General features: G+C 40.1%; 1 protein-coding gene across 2 annotated transcripts in view; it reads left to right on the top strand.

Annotated features, from left to right (window-relative positions):
* Positions 1-14209, top strand: part of SYT17 (synaptotagmin 17) — an 86503-nt gene that overhangs the window by 17642 nt on the left and 54652 nt on the right. For both annotated transcript variants that reach the window (XM_072418962.1, XM_072418963.1), the window contains exon 2: positions 7695-7712. In XM_072418962.1, the coding sequence (XP_072275063.1) occupies positions 7695-7712 (18 nt within the window). The remainder of the gene's footprint in view (positions 1-7694; positions 7713-14209) is intronic.

The following is a 14209-nucleotide window of genomic DNA, read 5'->3' on the forward strand; positions in this document are numbered from 1 at the left end:
CTTTGTTTTTACAAATAAGTAATACAATGCATGATAAAATATTCACAAAGCACTATGTTGGCTAAAAATACAGCACAGATACTTTTACTTTGAGGAGCAGTATGTCTAATAAAAACCTTGCACTAAGCTATGCCATATTAGAAAAGTCAGTGATCTGATGACTTCTATTTTTGTGTAAAAAAAACTTGAGATTTTTTTATTATGTTATATCCCAGTATGCCATTTACATATATATCTGACTTAAGATACTACAATTTTTTTTGTATCCCTGGCCATTACAGAACAGCATTTATTCTATAGGAGCCTTGATAACAATGCTCTCATACATCACCTAAAAGTCATAAATCACACAGCATCTAAACCACATGCCTATATGTCTATTTGGGAAACAGATCTAAAAATGAAACATGACCCTGAGATGTGGTGCCAAATATGGGATAGTACATCTAGATGTTCTCCCAATAGTAATGCCACCTAGGCTAATTATAAATTATTAATGAATGGGTACATGGTACCTGCTAGGTTCTGCAGATTCTCATCCACTTCCTCCGAAATGTGTTTCAGAGGGTGCTCGGTTAAGGGCACATTGTTTCACGTCTAGTGGGAACGCCCAAAGATACGCAGATTTTGGATTGCTGTGTTTCAGCTTGTTTACACGGTGCTGTGAAGATTCATACCAAAAGAAGACCCCAAGGTTACTTTACAAAATTGTAAACCAGAACATTGTACGTTCTTCCAGTTCCGACTACTACAGTTCATTTTTACTGAAGCTAAACAGGTTTTGGCTAAGGCTTAGAGCTCAGCCACTCCTACGGTGGATGAAGTAAAACGGAAAATGTCCTGGTATCTAACCAATTAGAAAATGTCAGCTACCTTGCATGACAAACATGATAAATTCCAGAGAGTATGGGAACTGTGGTTTACACACTATATACCACCTAATTTTAATTGGTTCTATTAATGATTTAAATCAAGGATCTGCACCAGGACATGTGAGAAAGAAACTGCGGGTTTTGTGGAAGAGGTTGCGATACCATGGTTTTTCTTCGCCTCACCCCAGCCAGACCCCTTTCCTCCCTCCTTTCCCCTGTACCCCACCCCCCGGAGTTTTGTCTGAGTTCCTGTGTTTGATAGAGTTTAACGTTAGGTACCAACCCATATACCCCAGGTTATTTGCAGCAGACTGATGGACTTCCACCATAATTTACCTTCTTTTTATGTCGGGACATTACCTCTTCGTCTATCAGAGACCCTATTCCGGATCCACAATGTATATCGAGGAACTCCCTCTTTTCATGTTATCTCTCCTATAGTTTTTGCATTGTTTTCAGTATTTTGTACTCTGTAGTGTCTTTATTTTTGAACATTGTATTTATATGATCTACGTACTTTAGTTCAACTGTTTTTTTTTTTGCATGTCTTTTGAAAACATAAATAAAATGTATTGAAACAGAAAAGTTATAATTCACTAATAAGTCATAAACTCATAAGTCACTTATACGTCAACTAAAAGTAGTTTAGATAAAGACAGTTTAAGTTAGTGGTCGCCAACCTTTTGGACCTCACGGACCACTAAATCCACGCCAGAGCCATGTGTCACTCAAAAGGAAAGAAAATTCCCCCAGAGTGACGTCATGATGCCCGAACCTGCCCACTGGTCCTGGGGGGACGGAAGTGCAGGGCTGTGGAAGCAACAAAAGTTGTCTCCTCAGCCCTGCTCTCCTGTCCCCCCAGGATGTTTAGCAAGCAAGTCCGAGCCTGCGATGGGAGAGTGAGCAGTTTGTGTCCATACGGAGGACAGAGCTCGCGGACCACCAGTTGGTGGTCAGTATTTTTTTATTGGTTGGCTCTAACAGAACTGTAGTATTGCTGGCCCAAATCAACCAATGTGATTCAAACTTTCATTCCTGGACTGATACTTTCCAATGTAGGCGTGTATCTAAGTGGCGTGTTGCATCACAAACATAATAAGACCCTCTACTACTTCTGCCGTGCACGCATTCTGTATGAAGCTACTCTTGTTTTTGGTATCTGATGTCAAATGACATTTAAATAACCTTGCCAAGAAATCCGTCTGCATTCTCATCTGAAAAGCTTGTATATTACATTTTTGCTAGAGAAGGTAGGCATTCACGTCATGTGTAAAACCAGAAAAGTCTCTGTTTTTTTGTTTTTTTTTGTACTTGTAAATGCCTAATGCACACCAGAGGATTCATTGGTGGTGTCTGATTCCCGTCTCCCCGGAGAGGTGAGAGGGTCTGCAGCCGTGCCATCCTTCACAGATGTTTCTATGGTTACAGCCTCGGCTAATTCCTAGCGATGTTCTGTCCTCTGATGGCAGAACAATACAAAGATCAGCCTTCCCCTCCCCTGAGCGGGCACTTCACCAGAAGGTCACAGGCTATATTGAAAATCGACAGGGATTGGGCTTCAGTACTTGCAGAGACCACAGAAATCAGAGGAAAACCTCTTATTTGTTTTACGCCTCACTTATTTTTGTGTCACCTTCTGCCTACTCTTAAACCATCAAGTAAATTAAACAATCAAACTGTTTTTCTCTGCATTCAAACAGGTCACATTCACGTATCTATTGTATGTGTTGACAAACTGCTATTGCGCCCTATGCTCTTAAAGTTTATGATGACTAAAATGTAATACTTTTCAGCTAGCCAGTCCTTAGGTGTGGTGGCTACATTTGTTTTTCCTGCCTTTTTTCCTTTTATTTTACTTTTGATCCTGTCAGCAATGCACTTTCTGTTCTAGGGTGACAACACTTTATTACACTGTATTGTATCATTGGATAAGCAAAGTTGTCGCCCTTAGCTGGTAGCTAGATTTTAGCCTACATAACAACTCCCTCTGTCATCATCTCCCAAACATAGGAGCAAAAGCTGTCAGGAACTCCACAGGCAGGTAGCACGGGATTGGCCGAGGGGCAGAGTCTAATCAACACCAGGTCTTCACCAGGGCACATCTCAAGGGGTGAGGGGCCAATAGCCTAGAAGCCACCAGGCTCTTTGCTGAAGAATGCCACCAGGTTGTACTCAGGGTCACCCTACCTGAGGAGGAAGGCTTGAGCGGCCTCGGTGTGGACACAGGCGGCAGGCGAATGCAGTCCAGGGCCCAGTGAGGGTCAGGGCAGGCGCCAGACAGAAGTGGTCAGATTTCAGGCACAGGTCAGGGCAGGCAGATATGGTCAGATTCTAAGCAGAGCTCAGGGCAGGTGGCAGACAGACATAGACAGATTCCGGGCACAGGTCATGCCAGGCAGCAGACAGGAGTGGTCAGATTCTAGGCACAGGTCAGGGCAGGCGGCAGACAGATTTGGTCAGTTTCCAGGCACAAGTCAAGGCAGGCGACAGACAGATATGGTCAGATTCCAGGCACATATCAGAGCAGGCGGCAGACAGACGTGGTCAGATTCTAGGCACAGGACAGGGCAGGTGGCAGACAGACGTGATCAGATTCCAGGCACAGGTCAGGGCAGATGGCAGACAGACGTAGACAGATTCCAGGCACAGGTCAGGGCAGGTGGCAGACAGACGTCATCAGATTCCAGGCACAGGTCAGGCGGCAGACAGATGTGGTCAGATTCCAGGCACAGGTCAGGCGGCAGACAGATGTGGTCAGATTCCAGGCACAGGTCAGAGCAGGTAGCAGACAGATGTGGTCAGATTCTAAGCAGAGCTCAGGGCAGGTGGCAGACAGACGTGGTCAGATTCCCGGTACAGGTCAGGGCGGCAGATAGACGTGGTCAGATTCCAGGCACAGGTCAGAGCAGGCAGCAGACAGACGTGGTCAGATTCTAGGCACAGGTCAGGCGGCAGACAGACGTGGTCATATTCTAGGCACAGGCCAGGGCAGGCAGCGGAAAGACATGGTCAGATTCCAGGTACAGGTCAGGCGGCAGACAGACGTGGTCAGATTCCAGGTACAGGTCAGGCGGCAGACAGACGTGGTCAGATTCCAGGTACAGGTCAGGCGGCAGACAGACGTGGTCAGATTCCAGGCACAGGTCAGGGCCGGCAGCAGACAGACGTGGTCAGATTCCAGGCACAGGGCAGGGCAGGCAGCAGACAGGTGTAGACAGATTGCAGGCACAGGTCAGGGCAGGTGGCAGACAGATGTGGTCGGATTCCAGGCAAAGGTCACGGCAGGCGCAGACAGATGTAGACAGATTCCAGGCACAGGTCAGGTCAAACCTTCGGATGTAGGGGGCCTCGGCTGACACCACATTGCTGGGATATGCAACTTCACATCGTCCAGTAGACCACTTACAAGAAAAGTCACTCCCCATAATTATGTAGAGTTGAGAAATTAGAGGTAAAATGAATTTTAAATTTCATAAATTTTTTGGCCCCCGGGAGGACAATTTCATAAGGGGGTCTTATCTTTGAACATTTTTTTAATATATGAAAAAGAGACCCTAAACCACAATGCCAACAGTGATCTGAGATTTCTGGATAAAAAGCATGCAGCTTATGTTGGACCTATACCAGCAGGTGAGAATCTTGTAATTCAGTTCTTGGTTGGCCTTACTGATTAGGATTTTTTTCATATTCATTATTTGCTCATCCCTAAATCTAACACCTATATTTCTTCTCTATTTAGTAATACAGGATGGGAGCAATGATATTACATGGTAAACCCTACTCCAAGCACAAATGCTTAATGAGCAGGTAAAAAGCTATCCCGGGTAATAGGAGGAGTGAAAATAAAAAGTGGTGAAGTTGAAGGTTTTCCAAATGCGGGAACACTTTATAAGCCTTCAGGTCAAACAGCGTTGGCCACCTGTTCCCTTCCACCATGTTCCCTTGGAATACAGACCCCTAAGTATGCAATGGCCTTCGAGTTCCATTGAAAAGGACAAGAATGTTTGATGCCAGAATATTACATTTTGAAACTTAGATATTGAGGGGTTCCAATGTTTGGGAATTCATTTTAAAGTAAAATGGACATTTTCAAAATATATCAAAAAGGGACCCTAAACCACAATACTAACAGTGATCTGAGAATTCTGGATAAAAAGCATGCAGCTTACATTCCTATTCTGAGTACATTGCAATGGCAGAACAGTAAAGAATTCCCTGGTCCCATGTCACCAGATCCCGACATATCTTGTGGAGCAAGGGAGAAAAATTTTGAGCGTAAGCATGAGGGTGTTCCTCCCAGTAGGATACTGGATCCAGTATGTAGTTGAGTAGGAGCTTCAGAAAAATGAATTACGGAGAACAGTCAGTGAGCTTGCTGGTTGCACATGCAGTAATTTAGTAAAAATACATTTTTACTCATGTGGATAGGTTTTGAGTTTTGTTTATTTTATTATTTTTATTAGTTAGTTTATTTTATTATTATCAAGAAGAAATGTTAAACACTTTTCTCTGACCCTGGCACTGTTGGCGACTTTGCATTTGCTTGTAGGTGTACATAATTGAGCTGTACATAGTTGACAATTCTAACCACATAAATACGCGTCGGGTATTTTCTTGAACATTTGCTAATTACAGATCTCCAGGTTACAGTCTGGACTTCTGGATCACTATGTGTTACTTGTGAATAGTTGGTAACTGTATAGTGCCATCTCTTGATGGCCTTCTACGACATCACGTACAAGTGTAAGGATCTCTGGTTTTTGATATTGTATTTGGGGAAATACTTTATCTTTAATATAATAATCTTGCCTATAAAGACCCCTCTGTTCTGTTCTTATTTATGTGCATATTCTAAATTTCTGGGGTTTGGCAAGCACCTTTATGCATAGCCTTATTCAGTGACACCTATCTACTGGTTGTTGGTTACTGTTTTACTTTGTAGTAAGTAGTGTCCTGTGTTCCAAGCAAATTGATCGTACTTCTAAAGAACAGCCACAGAGTAATGCAGCCAAATTTCATCTCACTCACTAAGCTTTCTTCTTCCATCAGAATCTTCCATGTCGGCATATTTGCATGCAGTATACCCTACTGACTCCCAGTCCTGCTTCTTGCGTTCTCAGTCTGAATGTTACTGTATAGGGTATTGCAAGAGGAAAATACCATGCCAAATTTCACTAAACTAATTGCATTAAACATTTAAATTCATTCCATGTTTTTTAAAAAGCTAGCCGTGTCAGCATTACATGCTTATTTGCAATATATTTTCCCATGCTTATTGTAATTATCTAATAAAGGGCACTACATGCTTATTTGCAATATATTTTCCCATGCTTATAGTAATTATGTAATAAAGGGCACTAACTGATTATCTATATGAATTGTATTTTCTCCTGGGATAAATTATCAATTGTTAATAAAAGTAATTATTCTTAGATCATTATGATTATTTAGAGTTGTTGATTAATTGAGAATATTCATTATTGTGGTTGTTTAGGATACATTTCTTTGGCTTTTATTACTATTATGTGGACACAATTTGCATGATTCAGAAGAAGCTAGTAAAATTTATATTTCTAAACCTGAGAGTGACTTAAAGCTCATGTGAAATGGCCAGTTGGTAATATAGCTTGTAGGGTTTTTACTTCATTAGGGTTGAGTTACTAAAGGAACATAGGCTGTTAATATACCAAAGTGAATTATCCCCTTGTGAGTTGTATTTCACAGGTGGGTGAATTGATGGTCGGGGAACAATCATCTAGTGTGTATACATAGCTAAAGTAAAGAGCCTAAATTCCATTAGTAAATTTTCCCATTTTCCCATTTTCTCATCCCAGGGTTGACTGACACTAAAATAAAGTTAGTTGTTCTTTTGGAACGGCAAAGTGATGCAGATGTAACTTCGCACTGTAACTTCAACCACAGACAATTGGTCCAGTATGTTTCTTACTAATGTAGAGTATGTCAAAGTAAGGTAGATATTTTTTTTTTTTATAATGACTACTTGGTTCATTCTTATTGCCTCCAGTGTCAGGTGAAAATTGCCTATTTTACACAAATATGTTACCGGGACCAGTGATGTCTGATTGTGAAAACCTATACAGCTTTGGATTTGCTATCAAAATACAGGGCAATAAATACATTGTCACAATTTTTATTAAATAAAAGCATGTTTAATCAGATAGGCCTTGAAGGGCTCATTAGTTACAGGCAGTTGTGGGAGTATCACTGCAAATGAGTTAGAAGCATTGATCATTAGACGGTGACTGTTAAACCATAAGGAACATTCGATAACAGCCAAATTAATGAGTGTTAATGTTTAGTGCTGCCTTAGGTCTTGTTGTTAACTAAGCCGTGGTGACCAGAATTTAACCCCAAGCAAAAAGGGTTTGAAAACTTCTCTAATAGCGCCGCTAATTATTTCACTGTAGCCAAAATAAATGATGATGTAAACAGTACAGTGTATTCTCAGTAAAAACAATCACTTATAGACAGAAAGCCGTAAAAACAATCACTTTGTTATCACGCAGTGTTTAATCGGATAATTATTTCATAGGTTGAAAAAGACACATTACAAAAATAAAACTTAAAAACATTATTAGTTTAGCAGAACCTTTAACCTGCAGATGATCCAGAAAAAAAACTACGTCGAATTTGCATGGGAAAAATCATTTAATTAGATTAAGGGCTCAACATTCCACAATGTTTCCTATTTAAAATATATAGTGAAACGTTTTGTTTATCTGATCTGTAAAACACTAAATTGGATTTTATTCTTCTCTTTCATGTTTCCATTTGCTTGATTGTGGATATCAAAAAGGACAGTTGGAACCAATAAATGAGGTAAGTGCATATCACAGTTACCCAAATACTTATTACAGTATCTGAAAAAAGTGTTGATGCATTAAGAAGGGGTAAATGTATACCAAGCAGTGGGCTGGCAGCTCTACGCCTAAGTAAGGATCCAAATACCACATGCCAGATGTACAGAATAAACTAAACAAAATGGTAATGTTTCAAGTTTGAAACAATTCAATTATTTTATTAAGTGTATAAATACATAGCTATGCACTTGGATAGTTTGTAAAACGTACATTTTACTATATTAAACATATTTTCAAAATGTAAAATAGAAATAAGTAAAGTTAATAAACTTAATTACCAAATATAGTAAAACTGGCCCACTATCATTTTAGTTTGTTTCTTAATGAGCTGAATATTATCATATATTTATATATTACGCCCCCTCAAAGGGGCTCACAATGTCAAGTTCCTACTGTAGTCCCTATTTAATGTACAGCGCTGCGTAATATGTTGGCGCTATATAAATCCTGTTTAATAATAATAATAGTCATACATCACTAACAAAGTCTGAGGCCAGTTTTCAGGGGAAACGAAATAATTTAGCTCCATTTTTTTGGGATGTGGGAGGAAACAGACGTGCCCCGGAGGAAAGAAACCATCGTCCACGCAAAAGAATGCACAAAAGAATGCTAGCCACTGCTACCTCTTATCCGGAATGATTATATTGTGTTATGCTACTTTATACTGAAATCTGTGATGCACTACTTTTTTACAAGAGTCATATATATGTTTTCTATTCCTGGTTATTGTTAAATTATTACTTTGTATTTCTTGGCTTCTTCTATATCTTCTTATATTTGTTGATACTTTTTGTTTAATATTTTTAAAAACTAAAAAATTTAAAAAAAAATAATGCTAGCCACTGAGCCAACCGAGCTGTCTCATTTGGATATCTTTTTCAACTTTAACAATTGGCTATTTTGGGAGGCTTGAAAGTAGCTCTAAGCCGATGGAGTGTCTAAGTGCAACAAAGTATTGGCCTTAAAACTCATTGATTTAAATACAAAAGAACCCCAGTGGTTACTTTGGTTCACCATAAATTTGTTTTTTGTTATCTGAGAGATAGTGTATGGTTTGCAAATTTTAGCTACCCTGATGTAGTTTAGCTTTGGTGATCACATAAATGTACAAAGTCAGAGGTTGTGTGGTTGCTCTTTTACATAGATCATTGCTGTCCTAGATGAGACATTCTGTTACAATTCCCAATGGTAATGGATTATCTTTTACACCAAAACTAACAGACTCATGGAAATGTATTAAAATAAAATGTTTGACACTGATAAAAGTAAGCAAATAGTAATTATTGTTTTGAATAACTGTAGAAACTAATAAAATATCTTTCTCAGGCATAACTAAGGGCTTCCTTCAGTATGAGAAGTGACATTTATCTTTGAAAATATTCTTCAAAATATAGCTTAAATTGTAGTAAAAAGAGCCTTACAGGCCAGGATTTATGGAGTTTCTGACAATAATCAGATTTTATTTAGCAGTATATCTGGTTCCTGGCTTTGCCCAGAAAGAAGAGAGCCAGAGTTATAAAAAAAACACATTTATTCAACATATTCCCCCCTGGGACTGATGTACCTGGTACAGCGTATTTGCAGCTTTTCTAGGCTGTTTAAATAAAAATCCTTTGGTTGGGCCGCAAACCAGCTCTCAGCAGCATCTTTGACGTCAGAAATGTCCTTAAAACGTTGCCCCTTCAGGTGTTTCTTCAAATTTGGGATAATAGTCCGAAGGGGCCAGGTCAGGTGAATAGGCGGTGGTGGACCAATTGGAAACCCAGGGTGTTCAATTTGGCAGCTACAACGTTGGACGTGTGCGCAAGTGCATTGTCCTGCAGAAACTTTCCAACTTTCGTCTTAAATGCCTCCTTCAGCCGGTCCAGGACGTTAGCATAATACTGCCCATTGATACTAGAGCCCTGAGGTAGGTAGTCCACCAACAGAATACCATCTTTGTCTCAGAAAACAGAAGTCATGACTTTTAGGGCCGTTTTCTTGGTTCGGAACTTCTTTGACCACGAGGACCCGCTGTTGCGCCATTCCTTTGACTGTTCCTTGATTTCAGGATCATAGATGTGGTGCTAGGTTTCATCCTCAGTCACTAACCTAGCCAAAAAGTCCTGTGCAGCTTCAAAATGGGCCAAAACAGCTTTGGATGCTTCAACTCATTCCTTCTTCTGATCACTATTCAAACATTTTGGCACCCACTTCGCTGAAAGCTTGCTCATGTCTAGATTAGTGATGGTAACACTTCAACACGGTCCTGTCAGATGTCAAGTATCTGGGCTTTTTTGTGGATCTTCACTGGTCCTGACCTGGACAGCATCGCAGGTTGCCGGGTCAGTTGAGGTTGGGGGGTGCGCACTGCGGGGCTCATCTTCAACGGTGAAATGCCCAGTCTTCAAACGAGATATCCAGGTTATGACAGTGCTGTAGGAAGGACACTTCTCCCCCAGTGTTTGTGACATCTCAGTGTGAATGTCCTTTGCTGACTTTCCCTGGAGAATCAAAAACTTTGTGATGGCCCTTAACTCCAATGATGTGAAACTTGCTTGTGCCTCTGCCATCACAGCTTCTCACTAAAAGAAAAAACAGTTTTAAGAACCACAAAGACCTGATATTTGCACAGTTACATACTAAGATATTAGGCTGTCATATGCCCCCACACTCATTTTTCTATTTCATCTGGAAGGGGGCAAAGCCAGGAACTTCTCAGCACTCCCTCGTATAAAGGTGTCAGGTTTAGTAATGCAAATATATGGTGCTGGGACAAGGTACCGAAGACATAGTTGCCAAAGTGTTACCCCTACAACTCTTCAATTATGAAAAAAAGGAATAAATGAAAACTAATTAGGAACTAAATAATGTTTTTGTGGGGTGCTAATCACACACAAATACACACATACAAGTCAGTCATTCTAAACAGTAAAGGGACAATATCTCTACAAAGTTTAATGTCAAAAAATAATTTTATTTTGTGAATTTTATGATATTCTGATATTCTGCCAACTCAAAGGAATATATTTTAAAAAAATTTTAAGAGATGAATGAAACAAAGTTTTATTTTACACTCAACAGTAGTTCTTGAATAAAATCTGTGCTTGTACTTTATTTAGAAATTAATGCAGAGCAGGACCCCAGCTATCAAACCGTGTGCATTTGTTACACTGATTGCTTTATATAATCTTCAGGACTTAGCTGTCAGCTTGACATTTCAGTCTTGTACAGAACACAGAAGAGGCCTCTGTCCCAGCTGTAGTCCCAAATGGCTTGCATTAAGGATCAGTTTGCGGTCAATCTGCAATACATGCCATACTAAGTTTCATTTACCATGTGTTTTTGTTTACTTACTACCTCATGTTTATATTCCATTTTAGTATCTGCATACCATGTCCTGCCAAAATACCTAACAAACATGTCAGAAGCAAAACAGGAACACACCTATTGCGTGTGTACTTAATTTGACACTGACACAGTAAGGGTGGGTAAATGGCTGATACCGGCCGTTTATTCACAACAACTTTTAAAGTTTTCAACTTTCAAAAACATACCATATCACTTTATTATAAATCCAACAACAACAGTACAACAATACTACTTTACCAGGCTGGGCCTCGAAGGCCCAAACATAGTTCCATTCCACCTGGCGCTGCCATCCCGGCACCCTGTTCCCAGCTGCAAAACTCCGCTTCCGGAAGGACATTTCTTTGCAGCAGCCCCTACACACCATTTTTACCTTCCACCAATTCAGGAGACCCTATACATACAGCCCCCATTTTATCACCTTTTCTTATCGCCAATCACCACCTCCGAAGACCTCAGCCGCCATCTTTACCTCCCCCCTAAAGAAGTAATCACACGTAGGGAGGAAGGGCGGGAAGCTCGCTTTCTTCCTTGTATCCACTGATCTCTTTTTTGCCTTCTCTTTAACACCTTTTCTCTCCCACCTAAACCTATACCAATCCCTGACCTGCCTCCCCATCACCCCACTTTTCCAAACCTATACTCCACTCCCCATCGTCCTTGGTCATGCCTTTCCCTCCGCCGACTCCCCTCAGTTGCTCGGCTTTGGTGAGTATTTTATCTGTAAACAGCAATATTTTATTGCTGTTTCTTGAGTAAAAAACACAATCTATGAATTATAAAATAGGAAACTCTTTATTTGTTTTTGTTCTGCATTAGTTTGCATGTTGTGCTGCACATACAATAAATCAGTATTGTAAGAATGAATGCACTATTTAAACAACATGCATTTTTTTGCCCCATCTTCTGACCTAAACACACACATATTTCCCAGGATCTGATGTTTGTTTACATGTAGCGCTTTCTAATTGTGCCGGCACTTTACAGCCCTATGAGTTTCTATGGGACTGTGATCCAAGGTAAATAGAGACAGTCCCATAAAAATCTGCATGGCTGTAATTTAAAGGCATAGTAAAAAAAAGTCCTGGATGCAAGCAGAGGAAGGCCTGTCATCAGATTTCAATAAGTATGCATCAGGAAAGGAATAGTGGGTTAGTTTAGATCATAAGAAAGAGTCAAACATTATAAAACACAGATAAAAGTGCAGTTTTCCTTTTAAAACAACTCTATAGTGAGAATAAAAAAAACAAATTTAACCAAAATAAACTAGGATTATTCAAAGGGCTATAAGAATATATAAGAGCTAAGAATATTGTTTTGCCTTTCCTGGTTCCTAATTACCTACTCGCCATCATAAACACGCTTCCAACATTTAAAAATAAAACTGTTATTTTCATTTTATACTTTATTTTAGACCCAGATACATGATTACCATATCTGTTTGCGCTTTTGTGAAATGCAGGCAGATCATGGTTGGTGGGAGTGGGTGTCGCAGGGTGCTACGGTATATACAGCTTTCCTTAAGAGGAAGTAAACCCAAAAACGACCCCAAACAAACAAAAAATATTACTCTTACCTTCAATCTGGCAGAGCAGTCAATCCGTCCGGAGGTTTCTTCCATTGGGTCCCACATTGTCCTGGCATCAGTCTTCGGGCCAGTGCGCTAGGCACTGCCATCTTCTCTGTTCTTCCGGGATCTTCTTTCTACTTAATCCGACCCAGGCGCAAGATTGGGTGACGTAGATGGGAAAAAATTGCCGATCTCACTGTGCATGCGAGATATATGCATGGGTATATTAGTATATGCATTGGTGTTATGCTGATCCACTGGCTGATTTGAATTCTGTACAGTATATAACTGGGTATTAAAGCTTTAAAATAAAGATAACAGTGACTGTTGATCCGGGGAACATCCCTGTTGGAAAAAATTGTACCAGGGTTTTTTTTGCCTTCCTCTGGACCATCTATGTCCATAGGGTTTTATATTAGGGATATGTTTATTTCCCTAGTGGCTGAACTTGATGAACTAAATTAACCAGGAATAAACATGTACAACAATCTTACTTTTTCATACTTCATTTGTTCCTTGACAATAATTCAGTAGTGCAGGTTGTCATAATGAGGAATCTAAACAGTTTTTTTAGGTGATACATTTTTTTCTCTTTAGGAACTTTTAGGGCAGATTCAGATCTGCTTCATTCAGGATTTAGTTATCCTTTGCGGCTCCCAGCAGCTTAGCACCTTGCCAACCTCTTGGTCATTCGAAGTAAAGAGAAAAGCCTAGTTCTTAAAGAACCAGCATCTGCACATTTGACAGCTCCTGCATTAAATCCCAGCGTCTTTCACAACCCTGTACTGGAGAAAGGCTTAATCACAACATCTGCACATTTGTCCGAAGTCTAGCAGGATCTCTCATTGCCGCCTCTATTTATTCTCTATGGGGCTACCGCCAGGAGAGGTTACATGTCTCATGGAATCAGGAAGTAATTTTTTTCCCCTGTTGAAGCAAATTGTACCAGGGTTTTTTTTGCCTTCCTCTGGACCTACTATGTCTTACAGGGTTTTATATCTGGGATATGTTTATTTCCCTAGTGGTTGAACTTGATGGATTATGTCTTTTTTCAACCTAACCTTCTATGTAACTATGTAACATCTCCTCCGAGGCAGCAGTTCCCTGACACGAGGAAGCCGTAACCGCACTACAACCCCATGAGAACATAGCTTTACACATAAAGTGTGTTTTGTATCTATATAGTCACAGGGTAAAAATGTATCTATGACAGTGCTTTCTTTAATGTCCTAAGATGTTACACCTGTTACAGATATCACAGTAATTTGCAGATTATTATTGTTATTACACAGTATTTATATAACGCCATCATATTACGCAGCGCTGTACAAAGTCCATAGTCTTGTCACTAACTGTCCCTCAAAGGAGCTTACAATCTAATGTCCCTACCATAGTCATTAATGTAGTTCAAGGTTAATTTTGGGGAGAGGCCAATTAACCTAACTGCATGTTTTTGGGATGTGGGAGGAAACCCACACGGGGAGAATCTGCAAACTCCATGCAGATAGCGCCCTGGCCGGGATTCGAACCTGGGATCT

This window comes from Pyxicephalus adspersus, chromosome 7 (genome assembly GCF_032062135.1).
Source record: "Pyxicephalus adspersus chromosome 7, UCB_Pads_2.0, whole genome shotgun sequence".
NCBI classification, from domain to species: Eukaryota; Metazoa; Chordata; class Amphibia; order Anura; family Pyxicephalidae; genus Pyxicephalus; species Pyxicephalus adspersus.